The following is an 18,431-nucleotide window of genomic DNA, read 5'->3' as shown; positions in this document are numbered from 1 at the left end:
TACAATGCTTAAAAAGTACCTGGAAGTATATCAGAGAAAGGTGCACCCGAGGAAAAAACCAAGTGCAAGTGGCAGTGCAGGTTGTACCAAAAAAGTTTGGGAACATTTTCAGAGTTTACTTTTTTTGGATGACGTATTATTGGTACAAAAACAATAAATATAATATATTTAATTAAGACAGTGATCATACCTTAGTAATAGAATGAATACAAGTGGTAAATAATACTTATAGTTCAATATTAAACATCAATCACGGAATACCACAAGTTATAGTCCTGGGACCCATATTTTTTTTTTTATATATTAACTAGTATACAACGATTTTTTTGGACCATTTTTCAAATGTTCTTCTAGAATAGTGTCACCTGAGGAAAAAACCAAGTGCAAGTGGCAGTGCAGGTTGTACCAAAAAAGTTTGGGAACATTTTCAGAGTTTACTTTTTTTGGATGACGTATTATTGGTACAAAAACAATAAATATAATATATTTAATTAAGACAGTGATCATACCTTAGTAATAGAATGAATACAAGTGGTAAATAATACTTATAGTTCAATATTAAACATCAATCACGGAATACCACAAGTTATAGTCCTGGGACCCATATTTTTTTTTTTATATATTAACTAGTATACAACGATTTTTTTGGACCATTTTTCAAATGTTCTTCTAGAATAGTGTCACCTGAATCTACACGAAACCGTAAAAGTGCTCTGAAATTTCCGTCATTAAAAGAATTTATGTTCATTACATTTCCAAAATCGTTTGAACCTCGAAGAGCAATTTCTTGCTTAATACAAAGAATTATTGTTTTTATAACAGAAAGTAAAATTTTTCAATTTTGTTCAATTTGTCTAGAACGTTCAATACTGAATTGTTCGGTTATTTTTTTGGATCTTCCTTCATTCACTTTTAAAAAACTATCAGATTTTTCTACACACAATTTGTGATATGATGTATTAGCATGTAACTGAAAATCTTGCAGAGCATTTTTCCAATTAGCATTCTTCTTAGAAACAGGAGCCCCTAATTGTTGATGGCCACCTTTACCTCCTTTTCTCGAGCAAATAAAATGCATGGTCTATAAAATGCTCCTTCGAAAATCTGTGAATAGCTTAGCCATGGAAATCGTTGTATCCAAGATAATTGAAATCCTAAATTTCTTTTGGTTTTAGCAGGAAAAATATACATCGAATGGGTGTTTTTAAAAGTTTTTATTTTTTTAAATCATCAATTTCTTAATTATGTACATAATTACCAATATCATTTACCCCAGCGTTGAGTGTCTTATCCGAATCATTGGGCATACTATTATGAGAATTAGGAGTCAAATTGAGGTTATGATTATCAGTATAAATGTTGCTAGTTGAAGGTAGTTCTGATAAATTAGCTTGGTCAATTGATACATTTTCAGAAGTGAGATTGTCTGTTTTATTTCTTTTTGTTTGGGTAAATGCTGTAATGTTCAACTGTCGTTTTATTTTCATACATAAATTCCCAACTATTTAAAAAAAAAAAAATAAGGATTTTAAATTTTATTTTGAAGTTATCAATTACTAATAAACGATTAAATTAGGATTAAATCTCAAATTTTTAGGAGCCAAAATTAAACTAAAAAAAATGTGTACTCGCTCTATAAAAAATTATACTTCAAAATAATTTATTGAAAACAATTTTAATCATCAGATCCAAAAATGTTCCATTTTACCTACTTATATTATTCATATTATACTAACTTAAATCTATAGCCCAGTATTAAAACTGTTTTAAAATAAATAAACTATGATTTTATTCTAATAAAATGAAATTTTATCATTAAGTAGAAAATAGTAGTAAAAAAACTTTCTGATTTGGAATCAAATATCAATTATCAATAGGTTTTTGACAAGTTATTTATACTGTTATGACTGGAATCCAAATGAAGAAATAATACGTCCGTCTACCAGAGTTAGAATTAAACATTATCGACATCTTCTGATAAGATACACTAACGAAATACGAAGAATAGGTACTAAAAATAACGATATTAAACTTGTCACGAAACATTCATTCATTGACGCTTCCATAAACCACGGTTGGCGATAACGATAACGTCACATATTATATTTATTACAACTGTACATTTGTACCTATTCTATTTTTGTAAAACCATAATCACGAATTATTTTTTTTATCATTCGTAAAAGGTAAATAAATAGGTATTATGTCAAAAGTAAAATCAAAAAGAAATAAAAATGTGATCCCCGTGGATGGTTTTATGTTCATATTTGATAAGCTTAGTGCGGACGAAACTAAACGGTTTTGGCGATGTCGTCGTAAAGATTTGTCTTGTCCGGCTTGAATACATACCGGTATACATGGTTTTAAAGTTTTAAAATGTTCTGCTAAAAAATATTGTGATGATTCTGAAGCGGCTAGAATAGAAGCAGACACAGCTTTAACGAGTATGCGTCAACGAGCTATTTTATAAATGGAAACTACGTCTTGTGTAATTAACGAAGTGTTAACGGGTTATCAGATGCGACAAAAGTACACACATTACATTTTATTTTTCTATTATTATAATAGGTTCACGCCCTATTATACTGTCCCTATCTGGGCCGTACAGTAATAAATAATTTTAATTTATAGGGCGTTTTACTATCTTCCGAAGCTCTAAAACGACAAGTACGGCGTATAAGAAATAATGAAATAGCAGCTCCATGTAATCCATCAGATTTATTATCTTGTTGCGTGCACCCGACTTACAGGAGATGGTGACAGGATAGGATGATAGAAGCGTCAAATGATCAACAATTCGTAGTTCGATGTATTATTTATTAAAAATTTTAAAAAGACAAGTTAAATTTATACTGGTTAGCTATTCGAATTAACGACGAATACTGGTGTTAGAAAATAAGCGATTGCTCGAATATTCTCCAAGTCCGAAATACGCCGTTAACGAATATAATCTAAGTCCAACGAGAAAATAGTGATTACCATAATCAAAGAGGTACAGGAGTGCGTACGTACGGTGGCAAGATCACGTCTAAATAATAGGCCACTCCCGGGCTCCTATATAGTCCTATCCTCTCCCTTTACTAGATTCCTGGTGGACTGCGTCGTTGGTTCTCACAGTCCGTGGGACCTTCCGTAATTAGATGGTTGACTATTTCGTAGTGCGAACACTGACCTATGACTCCGGGTTGCAGATGTGTGCCTGACAACGGGGGCGTATACCCGAAGGACCACTCGGTGATGCCTGAGAACGAAATTTGTTTTGACTATAGCCAATGTCGCCACTAACGCCGACTATTTCATTGGGTAGGTATCTTTATGTGCCTTCGCCTGATCTTTGGTGGATAGGCAATTCTACGCACGACGACGACTATAGGACGGGAAAGACATATCACGGCAATTTAGTTATGGGGAGGGGGTCTCTGTGGTCGACTCGGTTTGATGCAATGACCACAGAGCTCACAAAAACATGGGATGATACTTAAAATTAACTTAACTACTGACGCTGTAGGCAGAAGTCTATCTGGACGGCCTGGGCGGCCTCTCACACAATGTTGCTGGCGGACTTATGAGGCGACTAATTTTGGCACCGACGTTGACAATACACAGCAGCCAAGTATAACGCAATAGTAATAATAATAAAGACTTACGATTGAGCTTTGAAGATCGTATTTTTTTATTGACAATATCTCAGGTTTAATAGCAACACACAATATAATAATAATAATAATAATAATAATAATAATAATAATAATTTTCCCAAACGGGTGCTGACGTAACGTTACACCAGCACCCGCACATTGAAATATTCTAAATGGTAAGGGGTCCTCGGCCCTTGTTCCGGAAAACTCGGGTAACGAAGGTCTTGCAGTGCGCAAGTCCTTGTACGGTATTAGTTCATGTGTGTCCTTCGTTTGGCGCATAGTGTGACGGGCGTGTTGTGTGACCCGTATAGTCGTGTTGAGTGTCGCGCGTGAGGGACGGTATGTTGTTTTCGGCGGCAATATGGCTGGCGCCCTGTTGTGCGCCACCGTTATTGTACTCACATGGCATACCAACCTGATAACCCCCGTTTGTATGCGTGGTTATCTGTATGGGAGATGGGTGATTTAGAAACCACAGGGCTCGGTCGTGTAGTTGCTGAAAGCTTGCTGACCGCGTTTCCGTGTAGATATTTGTCATACTTGCTTCCAGCCCCCTTAATAGGCAAATTCATTTTTTTTCTATAATAAACTGTAAAGTGCTAATAAATAATTAATTTAGTATTGTTTTTTATTCATTGTATCAAAAAGCTTGATAATTTAATACGAGGCTTTTTTGAATTGACCTATTATCAAATTTAGAAGTAAGAATATTATCTATTGCACCCCCGTTGGGTTTTTTTTTTAATATTTTAATTTTAAAACAAGTTATGAGCATTTCAAAATGCATAGACAATATACAATTTTAAAATACTCATAACATGTTTTAAAATTAAACTATATAAAAACACCACGAGGTTCACCAGATAATACTCTTACTTCTAAATTTGATAATAGGTCAATTCACTCAATTTTTAAACTAACAGACCTACACGTATTCTGTTGAGCATAAAATTTGTAAGACGAAGACAACACATGCGGGTATGGCGTCCTCTTAATACCTTATTATTGGGGCTCTAACCTAAAATCTAATTTAATGCACTAAAAAACACTTGAATATGACAAATAAAATATTCAAATATTTTTAATTTATCAAGAAAGCAATATCTTGTTCTAATGTTTTTGGTTTCAAAATTGTATGAATAAATACAGTTTTTTCTTTATGCATTTCTTTATTTTATATTTTATATTATATTTTGCTGATAAAAATGTGTTTATGGACAGGTACCTCAACTCGACGTTGCTGTATGTCCGGTCCAATAATGTAAGTTATAAGTCATTGTGAATATTTTAATACAATAAAAGTATAGTAAACAAATAATTAATAGACTTTATTAATATAGTACCTACTTAATTAATTTAATATACCTAACCGTACCTATATACATATAAAAATATTATAATAATATATTATTTATTTTTGAATTCATTAGAACAATGGCGTATCAGACGTCGCTCCCAAACCGGTCGACATCCATCTGCATAACTGTGAGTTGAAAACGTCTATATTTAAAAATTGTTATAGTATAATATTTATCTAATAAATTAATTTTCTTTAGCATTCCACAAGAATGAGCGGTATAGTTTGAAAACTTACCAAAGTTATCTGGTGGATGTCGATACGTTGGTGAGCAGCCATCGCACATAGGTCTGATGTACCTATGGAAAGTTATTATTGGATCGGTCATAATATTACGTTGAGAATTTATCTGTCCATAAACTTATTTTCAGATTTGTAGGCCAATTCCGTTGCCATTTTTTAATCATTCTTTGTTTTTATTAAGGTGGCTGGAGCGTGATATGTTTTAAGGAGTAATATTTAGGCATTTCATATAGCATTTATATTTAAGCTGTGTTGCTGTGTGAGAAGTAAATGAATATTAGTGTGTGTAATTCGTAAAATTCATAATCGCGTTCTCGTTTCACCTGGCGGCTCACCGCCCGCATATCGACCACATTACGTATTCCCGGAACTTACGGCCTACTCTGATAATAGTATAGAATATAGAATCTATATTCTATATTCTGATACTTTTCAGGTATCTGTGATTACAATTAGTGATTCACTGATTTTGCATATTATAGTAGGGATACAATATGATTGTTTTTAGTTAATGTTTACAAAACTGATAATATACAATATAGTAGTAACGGGTTTACAAAATATTTATCGTTATAAAAAATATAAAATTATTTTATGTATTACTATAATATAATTATAAAAATTTAATTTCTATACATCTATTAGGTATAAACTTTCATAACTCGTTACACTTATATTTTTGTAAGACAATAGATTAAATATAGGTATTATTGTAATTTTATCATTGGTAAGACATTTTTAAATAAATGTACCTACCTCTAAAACTAAATCTATAATAGTATTTTACTTTAATATTCATCTTTTATTAACTGTTTTAACAGAAAGTCCATATAAAATGTGGTAAGCTGAGTTGCCATTTTTTCATTCCAAAAACTATCGTCTCTTTTAATTATCTCGAATAAAAATCCTATAAAATAATAAATATAATTAAGTAGTATAAAGTAATTTATATAAATTAGTAAATAAATATCTTATATACCTTTCGGTGTCCAAATACAAAAATAAGAATACATTCTGCGAGTAATGTGAAGTTGACCCTGCACTTGATAATAGTAATTATCTGTTCTTTTCAAATGCAATTTGTCATCTAATATTTTACAACTCTTTATTTTTTTACTATTTATTCCTTCTTCTGGAGTCATATCTTTGGCACTTGCTGGGCATTTTTTTTCGATCGCTAATCTTTTTTCTTCTTGCCCTGCTAATTCCATTTCTTTCCAGGCTATGTCATGAACATACATAAAAATTTTCGAATGAAGTTCTTGATATAATCGGTTGGACATATTTGGCATATTTAATGTTGCAGAAAATTCGTCGAGTTGGCTGTACCCTTGACCAGCATTTACAGTAGCACTTACTATTGCCATGTTAATGTTAACATTTTCGCCTTTAACATTTTCACTATCTGTTCTTTTAAACCACACACTTTACAATTAAACTGAAATGTACTGTAGTATCCCTTTCTATTTTCTCTCACAAACTCTAAATCTCTAAATGAACAATCAAATCCCAAGTGTTGTATAGACTGTAAAGATTGAAAAATATGTTTGAGATCTACAATACGTCTGCCCTCTAATTTTGCCCATTGGTCATCATTACACAACTCGTCATTTTCATGCTGTTTTTGAGGAGTTAAGAGTACTGATGTCACATTATTTTGAGAATTATCTTCCGGTATAATTTGTGAATTTGTTGTATTCGAAGAAGTTGATGGCGTTTGACCAATACAATTTACCTACAACAATTTATTTTTTTTTTATATCGTTTATTTAAATATACACAATCTATAAATGTTGTTTTACAATAAGTGCATGTGATGGAGGTGAAATGGCTTGAGTGGCTGGAGATAAGAAGCCGCCCATTGGAGGCACTTAAGGTTAGGATTTTAGGCTAGGATTTTAATTTGCTAGTAAGAGAAGGCAGGATTATAAGATTAGGGGAGGTAGAGGTATGAACAATTTTAAATTAGTAAGTCGCGACACCAGGTACGTTTTAGACGCCTTCTGGGGTCACCAGGAATAGCGTTGGTGGATAGCTGTGAAATCAGGGGGTTGTGATGGCTGTGGAACTTGGAGTGTGTGCGTTTGTAGAAAGTTTTTGCAACATTTTGAACTGATTGGATGGCTAGATCTTTATGTAGAGTGTCGTTAGATACATAGTAGGGAGCTTTAGTTATTCGACGGAGACATTTTGATTGGAAGATTTGAATTTTGTTTAAGTTGGACTTTTTGGCTGCACCCCAGAGTTGGATACCGTATGTCCAGATCGGTTTGAGTAAGAGTTTATATAATAGTAGCTTGTTTTTTAAATTGATGTGTTGTGATGTGAGGAGATATCGTAATTGGCGATCTCGCCAATTACAACAATTTATAACTTTATAAAATATTGATTGAATAAAAAATGTCGATACGTGGCTATAGTTCTGCTGTACAGTAGGTTATAAGTTAGTTATTTTAGTGAAAGGTATTCAATTTTAATTCAATGATATAATATCATTGTATATTAAAACAATTCTGAGCGAAGACGGTTTGTCGGCCAATTTGTATTACCAATTTTTACCTATTTATTTTACTATTAGGCTATGTCTGTATAAGAAATAAATAGGGCTCAGATTTAAATGCTCTAAAAATATAAAAAAAATCTCTTTAAAAAAAATGCGTTTATGACCTAAAAACTCTAAAAAATGCGGTAAAAGTATAAAAAAAAGCCTTTCAAAAAATGCATTATTAAATAAATTTAAATTATTATTAAAAACGAAGTTATATTTGTTATATACTGTGCAAAAAAATGTTTAAATAAAAAAATTAGTTACAAATTAAATTACATTTGCATTGCACTGTAATGAAAATTTATATTACGTACGTAGTACCTACCTACTTTATACTACTATGTAGGTAGTACTTATATTCAATGAGGTCAATTGTTTAGTTATGATACGAGAAATAGGTAAAACATGTCCTAAAGTAATAATTGGTGCATTTGAGAGGTCAATATCTCAATTTTCCAGTAGTTTTCAAAAGCGCCAGAAAAAATAAAAAATAAAATAAGGAAAAACGGTAATTTTTACGAAAAATCGATTTTGGGTGTCGGTGTAAGACTAAAAAATTATCGTAGTTACATGCAATTTTCACTGACTGTTTATACTGACATTTTCTATACTCTAATTAGACAAACTCATGAAGAATTTCGTATAGAATTTTCAAACCTTAGATTTAAAAAGAAAAATTTTTATGAATTTCTAACTCAAAATAAATTGCAAATTTTCGTGATTTTTACGTATTTTGTCAAAATTCGACCTTTCAATACTTATTAAAAAAAAATATGACTATGTATTTTTAATATTTTTTAACTACTATTGTGACAATATATTAGAAGTCTTGTATCAAATTTTGAAGCTTTTTTACCCAACGAATAAAATTTTATTTTCATTTATAAAAAAAAACACACAACATAGTAAAATCAATACATACTAAAACTGAATTAACTAATATTATTAGAGCATGTTCATCATCTCAGGAGTTATATCAATATTTAATTACTCAAATATAAAATCCAAATACAAATATCACCATATATTTTGAATTAATATTTAGAATTTTCAGTATGATTATAATATCATCCAATAGTTAATTAATACAATAGATTTGTAATATATTTTATACTTACTTTTTTAAATCTATTTAGGGAGTTAATATTTCCTTTGTTCTTCTTTCTTCTTTCTTTTGGATAAAAGAGTTTTATTTTTTTTTCCATAACGCCAGTCTTTTTTACTGTCCATAGTATCGAAGATGTCAAATATTGATTTCACAAAAAAAAACTCTCACTATAAGGACTGCACATTAGTTTCAAACAACAGCAGACGTCTGACTAATCGAAATTCGAAATTCGAAAATCAAAATTAGAATATTACCTTTACTCCCCGTAGAATAATAAGTACCAACGACCGGTGGCGGACCGAAACAGTTGAGCCAGACGATTTAATTATTATTATATTGTGCCCACCGCCGCCGCCGCCGGCGCACGTTTTCTTATCTTACATTATATTCCAGGAATATGATGGCAGTTTATTTTCAATTAGTACCTATCGCCAAATTCGCCGAGCCGATACATTTCCGCACTCGCAGGCACATGTCAATGCTATAGATTTTGTCAAATAAACACCACACTATTTAAATGACAAAAATGCCAAAAAGCTAGACAAAATTGTGGGAGTTGGATTAGACGGATTTTTATTTTGAAAATGGATATTAATTAGTCATTATGTCAGTAAGGGAATGGTCGGGGGGATTTTCTTAATAAAAATTCTTCGATAAAATATTGACAATTTAAAAAAATAAGAATTTTTGTATTTTATATATTTAAGTACGCCATTATTTTTTGTAATAATGATAAATTTCCACGGCCATGCTTTAGAAGAGTTGTTGAAGATTTTCAATTGGTTTTCAAAATTAAAATCCGTCAAACCCAAGTCCCACAGTTTTGTCTAGCTTTTGGCCTGTTTTACGTGATAATTTGTACCTGCTCCAGCCCCCTTAAGGTTGAGGTGTAACAGCATTTTAGGGGCTATTGTAATTCCCACTTCCAGGACTTTATCATACATACAGCCGACAGCCCGATGATCTACACTTTTGTGTATTCTGGTCTACCCTATGATGGCCGTGAAGTAACGATCACGTCACCGTTTATCAGATTGCCCAGACGTACGTTGCGCCAGCCCGGCCCATTTCGAAATTTTGGAAAATTTTTTCACCAATATTTAGCATGCAATTAGCATGAATTTGCACGACTAAAATTAGAATTTGCATGATATTGGTTTAACGGTTAAATCCAAAATTTGATGAGCCGGGCTGGCGCAACGTTGCGCTAGCCCGGCACAAAAGAAAAAATATAGATATCGAATATTTAAATATACCAATATTTAGCACGCCATTCGCATGAATTCGCACGACTGTCCCCGGAATTCGCACGACATTTTTTTACGGTTAAAAAACAATTTTAGTGTTTTTACCGTTGCGCCAGCCCGGCCCATTATATAAATTCTGCGAATTTTGGGACTTTGACTATACCAATATTTAGCACGCCATTCGCATGAATTCGCACGACTGTCCCCGGAATTCGCACGACATTTTTTACGGTTAAAAAACAATTTTAGTGTTTTTACCGTTGCGCCAGCCCGGCCCGTAATAGAAATTTTGGGATATTTGCGATTATGATACGGCCAATATTTAGCACGCCATTTGCATGAATTCGCACGACTGTCCCCGGAATTCGCACGACATTTTTTTACGGTTAAAAAACAATTTTAGTGTTTTTACCGTTGCGCCAGCCCGGCCCATTATATAAATTCTGCGAATTTTGGGACTTTGACTATACCAATATTTAGCACGCCATTCGCATGAATTCGCACGACTGTCCCCGGAATTCGCACGACATTTTTTTACGGTTAAAAAACAATTTTAGTGTTTTTACCGTTGCGCCAGCCCAGCCCATTATATAAATTCTGCGAATTTTGTGACTTTGACTATACCAATATTTAGCACGCCATTCGCATGAATTCGCACGACTGTCCCCGGAATTCGCACGACATTTTTTACGGTTAAAAAACAATTTTAGTGTTTTTACCGTTGCGCCAGCCCGGCCCGTAATAGAAATTTTGCGAATTTTGCGATTATGATACTGTTTTCGTACCACACTATTTATATTAGCATGATAATGACCTTATTTGTCGAAGCCTCAACCCATAATAAAGAAAAAAAATATTTATATTTTTTGAAATATAATATGCAGGTATGAAGAATAATATAAACAATCATCATTCATCATCGATAAAATATTAAAATGTTTTAACTTGCACTGAACGACCCTTTATAGTATAGATCATCTTAATATGTTATAAAATCGTTCATATGCATAAACTATATAGAGTAATATTATCCAAACAAAATTATAAGTTAAATTATTACCAGCAAAAAATAACTTGAAATTCATTAATTTTCGATTTATTATTGTACTAATTTATAATATACATGATAGGTTATTAAAACTATTTATGTTTAAATATTTTACTAGGTGGGTTTTTTTTGTGCGGACGTGCTGGAAGTACCTATTATTTTTGAGGGAGGACTACGGTTAGGTTAGGTTATGATACGTATGACTATGGTTCTGAATTTAAAATATTTCAATTGAAATACCGTTGCGCCAGCCCGGCCCGTAATAGAAATTTTGGGATATTTGCGATTATGATACGGCCAATATTTAACACGCCATTCGCATGAATTCGCACGACTGTCCCCGGAATTCGCACGACATTTTTTTACGGTTAAAAAACAATTTTAGTGTTTTTACCGTTGCGCTAGCCCGGTATTATATTTTAATAATAACAAAAATAATATTAATTTGGCGCCTCAAAACAAATCCTCGCACACGGACCTAAGAGTTTATAGTTTCGGCACTGCATTTTACTCAAACTATTATCATTAAACAAACCACACTTTATGAAAACGACGAATGTACAGACACTTTCTGTCGTTTAGCGTTCTATTTTACACTTGGAAAATGATGCACATCGACCGATGATTCAGAGCTTAAATGAATCATATTTTATATCATATTTCAATGTTATGAATGCATTGGTATCATTGATTATAAACAATATCAATGATTGGTACTAATTTACTTATATACTCCAAGATAGGTAGTTAAGAATTATTGATAATTATACCGTAGTTATAACATATTATTTATAGTTATATTTATAATTATAATCAATCTATAGTGGCGGAAAACGTTACCACTTTCCGCCCGTTGCGCCTGTGCGATCACGCGTTCAAGTCACCTGCCCTGCTGAGTCGTGCGGGTAAACGACTCAGAACATAATATTATTGTGTGTATAAACTATAGATATTATGTTATAAATTATCCATTTCAAATATCGTAACTTCTAAATTATACAATATACATGAATGATATAACTGAGAAAGAGATAAAAGAGAGAACATAAAGTAGTGAAGGAGCCCGCAAATTAACTGTATACATTTTACTACGTTGTTCCTTTTCTCGCTCATTCTATGTCTTCTCTCTCTAAGCACTGGTTATTTATAGGTCTATACTATTAATACGCTATTCGATGTTTGGATTATGTTGATGGCTGGGACACTATTTCCATTTTGTACTAAATATAGTGACAATTAATTTGTTTGTAAAAATATATTTAGATATCCATAAATATTTACAGAACACTATTCTATTTCTTATTGAAATATTGAATTGTCATTCGTAGTTTGTCGATTAGGCTGAGTACGTCGTGTAATTTTCGTAGTAAAACATTGTTTTTTTTATCACTGTGATTTGACATTTTCTTTTACTATTAAAATATATTTTGTTTTGACAATACTAATTATTGTTCTTTTTTAACATCATTATTGAACATGGTTGGACGAAAATGTAGTGTTCCGCCTTCAGTTGTGGTTGATGCTATTTTGTCTTTCAAAGATAATGTGGTGAGCAGAGATGAAAAAGGTGACATGAGTGAGTATGCAAGTGAATTATACAATTTTTCTATTGTAACAATAGTAACGTCGATACTTTAAAAAATGTTTGTTTATTTCTCATCAATCGTAACTAGGACCTACCAATTATTTGTCATTTGATTATTCAATTTATCGATATTTTTATCAGGCAATTTTTTTCAAATAATCAAAAAATTAATTTTTATAATTTTTATTATATCCAGGAATTATACAGTATAATTATTACTTATTTGCCAATTTTATATTTTAATACATTTGTTTTAATTGTATCATAGATTTTAACCCAGATAATAAAATAATTAGGTAGGCACATAATTATTATAAGTAAAGACAAGGTTAAAATATCAAAATAACTAGTCTTGGGTAAAATACTTTTAAAAAGTATTCAGAACAAATACTCTAATACTCATGAAAAAAAGTATTCCTAATATGTGTTCTAATACTTCATAAATAAAATATTCCGAATTAAATATTCTGAATACTATAACTATAAAAGTATACCAAATGCTTTACCACATTCGAAACGGACCGTCATATTCTAAAAGTTACGTTTGAGACGAGTCACGCGTTTGGCGCGTTACGATGTTTTACTCATGAAAGACGAATCACGCGTCTCGCGCGTTGTGTCTACTATCGGATTTTAAAAATCGATATAAAATCATATACTCACACTATTGTTTTTATGTAACAATCTATCGATAGGAAATATTGTATCGATTATTTATATAAAATAATTAAATTATTTGCTCCACGTGGAAACTGCTCGTCTCCGGGGGGGAAAAGAAGCGCGTGATTCGTCTCGAATGCGTGTTAAAAATATTTTTATTATAAATACAATAATATTTGTTTTTTAGAAATTAGGTATGGTCAATGTAATGATATAATATTGTGTTTGATTATTATATAAGTAACTTTAGTTTGTGATAATTTATAATTTATAATTGAATACATTTTATAATTAACTTACACTAAAAAATGCTAGGTTAGTTTTTAGTTTTTACCAAAATAAATCATATTTTATTAAGACAGACAAGAGCAAATTTAACACGAGTTATTTTTGATTTTTTTTTGGACCAACTGAAAAAAAATCATCGTCACTGTGTGATGATTCAGATTCTGAGATATTTTGTTGTTTAAATATTTCGAAGCACGATTATTTAAAAAATAATCAAGCTCTATCTTTTCTATCATCATTATTAAGCCATTAAGGTGGTTCTAGTCGGTACAAAAAAAAATCGTTTTTAGACTCTTCGTAGTGACAAAATTGTGAGACACTGGATTATCTGATTTTAATTCTGTAACAATTACTACATTTTTTAACATCTCCTCTAGAGAACCGTCGAAGCATTTTTTTAAATTTTGAACTTTTGACACTTGTATAATATTATAAAAATTTCCATTTTTATCAAATTTTTGTTCAGTCATATGTACTGAAGAAATATGTATTTTTAAAAAATGCCTCGACCGTTCTCTAGAGGAGGTTTTAATAAATTTTAGGATTTTTACAGAATTAAAATCGCACCCGCCAAAGTCTCACAATTTTGTCACAGTCAAGGCATGTTATACTCGAAAAGTAACAGAATATTTTTTCCTAATTCAATTTGCTGACATTTGCCTGCGAGTGCGTGAACACGACCCGCATAACGTTGACATAGCGCACACCCACTAATGTTCATTTACACTCGCACACATTCACATGCCCGAATGGCCGAATGTACCCAACACATAATTTGCCTAATTCCTACTCCTTAGAAAATGACCGACTAGAACCACCTTAAGTTTTAAAATAAGCACGAGAAAGTGCAGCAGATAAGAAAAATGGATCAGTCAAAAATTGTTTAAAACGTTTTTGGCAATACCACCTTTTGAATTTCCACCCTTCATATTATGTCGTGTTATTAAGAACTTGTCATATTATTATTACGACTTAGTCATTACTATTTAATTATTATAATGTCCTTATTATTTATTAAATAACTCTTATTCCTATTTATATTATTCAATATTCAACTATTCATTTTATGGTCAGTAAAGACCGCATATTGTATGATACACAAATTATTATTTAAACAAAAAATCATCTTATTCTTATTATTTAATTGGTCACCTTCTCCCTAGCTTTAAGTTATGTGTTATTTATTATTATAAATCTTGGACGTTCATTAGTCCATGCATGTATTAAAGTCTATGTGTTCCACCGACGAAACCCTCAGGTTTCCACGCGGTGTGGCACACAGTTCATGAGGTTCAGTCCCAGGACCTCATGGGTGCTTTCTGAGGGTGTTATAGCCCTCAGGTTATTACAAGACACAAGTCAGTTATCACGCTGTACGTGAAGTGTAGTGTTCTAGTTCTATTGTATTATTATGTATATGTTTGATTATTATTTGGAATATCATAAATTATTATAAGGTAAGTGTATATACTGAATTATAATATAAGGATCAGAAGTTGTTACAAATTGCGATTGCTAAATCTACTAAAAAGCTTTTAAAATTAGTAATAGAAAAAAAAATTAAGTTGTAAGTTGTATTCATATTTAACACCTCCGCTCACAACTGAAATTAAAAATATAAGATTCAATAGTAACAAATTACTAAAATTTTAAATTATACAATTTCAACAGAAATTGAAAAATTGAAACTTAAATAAATTCCAAACTTGTTTTAAAAATGCGTCATGTAATCTTGCATTACATTTTTATTTTTTATATCATAATACATTAATACATATTATAGTTAAAATGTCCAATTTAAGTAGTATCAGTTATTTATGTTACACCTAATCATCGTTAGGAATTATTTTACCAAAAGAATTTATTTTTTAAATTATAATAAACCAAAACGTTAAGATAAAATAGGTTAAATGAAAAATTCATTTTGTTATAAGTTTAAATTTTTTTCAAAAACAATTAATTTTCTTAAACGATTTACCAACACATTAACTTAAACGTTTCAATATAATTTAAATAAATACTAAAATTAAAAAGATTTTTATTTTTTTTCTGTTTTAATTTGTTAGGTATGAAATAATATTTTTGCATTTATACATACCAAAACTCACAATTTGAATTTAATATTTATTTTAAGATGCGCGGTTATACTTTTTGTTTTAGAAATAGCTGTTGCCACTAACACAATATGGGCTGAAATTAGCGCTCATTTAGATAATAACATATCTAAAAGTGCAATTCATACATTAGTGTTTAAAAACCGATATGATATTAAGGAAAAACTTGGATTTCCAATTTGTTCCAAGACAGCATCTGATATAGCATCTAATGTTATAATTGATTCTCCGAATGCAAGTGGTAAGTAAAATATATTATTAAAAAATGTAACAATTTCTTTGGGTGGATGATTATGAATAATATAGTATTATCTACCTATAGTTCGGAATATCTTAGACAATATTTTGCGGAATACGAGATTTAATAATATACTAATTAAAATGACTAGGTAATTTGTATTTCATTTTTTTTGGGTATGTTTTTTTAGATTATTAACTGTATTGATTTAACAATGATGTGTTTTTTTTTAAATTTTTTATTTATTTTTTTTTATATTATGTCTGTCATCACGTTCTAGGACAGTAAAAATGATTATATTTTGTTCAATATTATTTTTGCTGATAGGAAAGTGAGTCTAGTTGGTACTTCGCCGGTTAAAAGTAATTTTCAAAAGTACCGTGAAAAACAAGTGAAAAATTAAAGAAAAAACCGGAATTCTTAAGCAAAACCAATTTTGGATAAAGTTTTTTCTTTTTTTACATTAACAAGAAGTTACATTAAGTTGGTATTACAATAGTTATGAAACTTTTATTGTTTTTATGTTGTTATATTTTATATACACGCAATGACATTTTCAAATGTAATTTTTGGGAAAAATGAATTTAACCAACTGTAGTAAATAGTCAATACTGTCTAATACTAAAATTTAGTAATTTATTACTATTTATTCATAATAAAATCATCAAATACAAATAGTAAAATATTATAGACTAATCGTCTTCGCTCAGAATCGTTTTTTCTTATACAATTATATATTATATCATTGGATTCATATTTAACATAATCCATTACAGTGACTCACTTGTAACCTACAGTACAGAAAATAGCGACACCCACTTGACCACCTTTTATAATTATTAAATTTGATTATTTATATAAGTATGCTAGGATGACACACAATCTCCACACAGAATAGTTTTTCGTATGACAAGATTTATCATTGAATTCAAATATAACACATCCATTACAATATACAGACTCGATATCCAATGTTTTGCGGAATGGTATGTAGAACGGCACTTACTTCTCCACATTTTTATAGTGTTTTTTCATATCTTCTATATTATACTTCACAATCTTGAGAGTAGATCATAAATAAATTTTTTTTCTTTTAATACATACGTACATAAAATCTAATAGCCTCATTAATCAAATAGATCAACATCGTATTTAACATAAAAACTAATTATTATTTTTACAGGTACTTAATTTTTGATTAATATAATGGTAACTTATAATGTTCGGTAGAATTTTGTTAAGTTCATTTGTATAGTAAAATCAAAATTGCTATATATATGGATTTAATATTTTTTTTTTAGATAGTTCAGATGATAGTAGTAATTCAGATGAAGATCTACCTAAAAAAAAGTTTGTTTTTACATTTTCCATTGAAGAGTGGAATATGATTAAGCCACAGAATATTGTGTATAGATTAAATGACAAAAATCGATCAAAACAAAATTTTAAAACTCATCATGCATTACAAAAAAACCAGTGGACACCCATTTTAGCCGAGCACTTTTGGGTCCATACCGAATTGCCATGTTGTATATCGTTCCGAAGAGCCCATGTATATCCACACGGAAATACTTTTGTTACCGTTGTCGGACGATGCTCTATATGTAACTCACATTTTAAGGGTGTTATTTTAAACCAACCACCAGAAAACGCAAGGTATTTTTTAATGTTTTATAATACTAAATTATTATTATCTTTGACATTATTATATAAACGATACTTAGGTGATAAATATTTTCAAAATTTTAATCCATGTATCATTGTATCTTCTCCAATAGAGTTTTGATGGAATGTACTTATATCGGGAACTTTGATGTACACCATTTAAACAAAAAGAGGCGTTTAATTGGACCAGCGAAAGAAAAGGCGATATCTTCTGTGGTTATTAAAAATGTATCATGTGAAAGTTTCAGAGAAAAAGAAGCAAATCGTCTTATGACTAATGGTAAGAATTATAATACGTTTTAGACAGAAATTTAACTAATGTGTATACAATTTTCATTTTGGATTGCAAAATTAGACTATACGCAAATGGTTTAACGAACTTTGGGTGCTAAAATTGGGTTGTCTAAAACAAATGATTTAATCCAGAAATATTCAAACTATTCGTCACGGCTCCGTGTTGCGACTATTTGTCGGGACATCCATAACTCACAACAGGAAAAATATTAACAATGATGACGATTACGGATTAATATATTGTTTTGTTATAAATGTAAAATATTTAATTTCCGTATTTTAGGTATATGCATGATTATCATACAATTTGTTGTCTTGATATTATTGATGTATTTATAATATATCTGTCTATAAACAATTTAACAATGAAACATTTTCTTTCCATGTCTTTAATA

At 30.6% G+C, this 18,431-nt stretch overlaps 1 protein-coding gene across 1 annotated transcript; it reads right to left on the bottom strand.

The window, feature by feature from the left end:
- Positions 1 to 6,029: 6,029 nt before the first annotated feature.
- Positions 6,030 to 6,560, bottom strand: LOC132946086 (uncharacterized). The gene is made up of 2 exons (XM_061015908.1): positions 6,221 to 6,560; positions 6,030 to 6,148 (listed from the first exon to the last, which is right to left on the bottom strand). The coding sequence occupies exons 1-2, from the start codon at positions 6,531 to 6,533 to the stop codon at positions 6,030 to 6,032; spliced, it is 432 nt and encodes a 143-aa protein (XP_060871891.1). The 5' UTR covers positions 6,534 to 6,560.
- Positions 6,561 to 18,431: the final 11,871 nt, after the last annotated feature.

Source organism: Metopolophium dirhodum, chromosome 6 (genome assembly GCF_019925205.1).
Source record: "Metopolophium dirhodum isolate CAU chromosome 6, ASM1992520v1, whole genome shotgun sequence".
In the NCBI taxonomy this organism is placed as follows: Eukaryota; Metazoa; Arthropoda; class Insecta; order Hemiptera; family Aphididae; genus Metopolophium; species Metopolophium dirhodum.
Note: the sequence above shows the minus strand (reverse complement) of the source record. Positions and strands in the feature narration are given on the sequence as shown.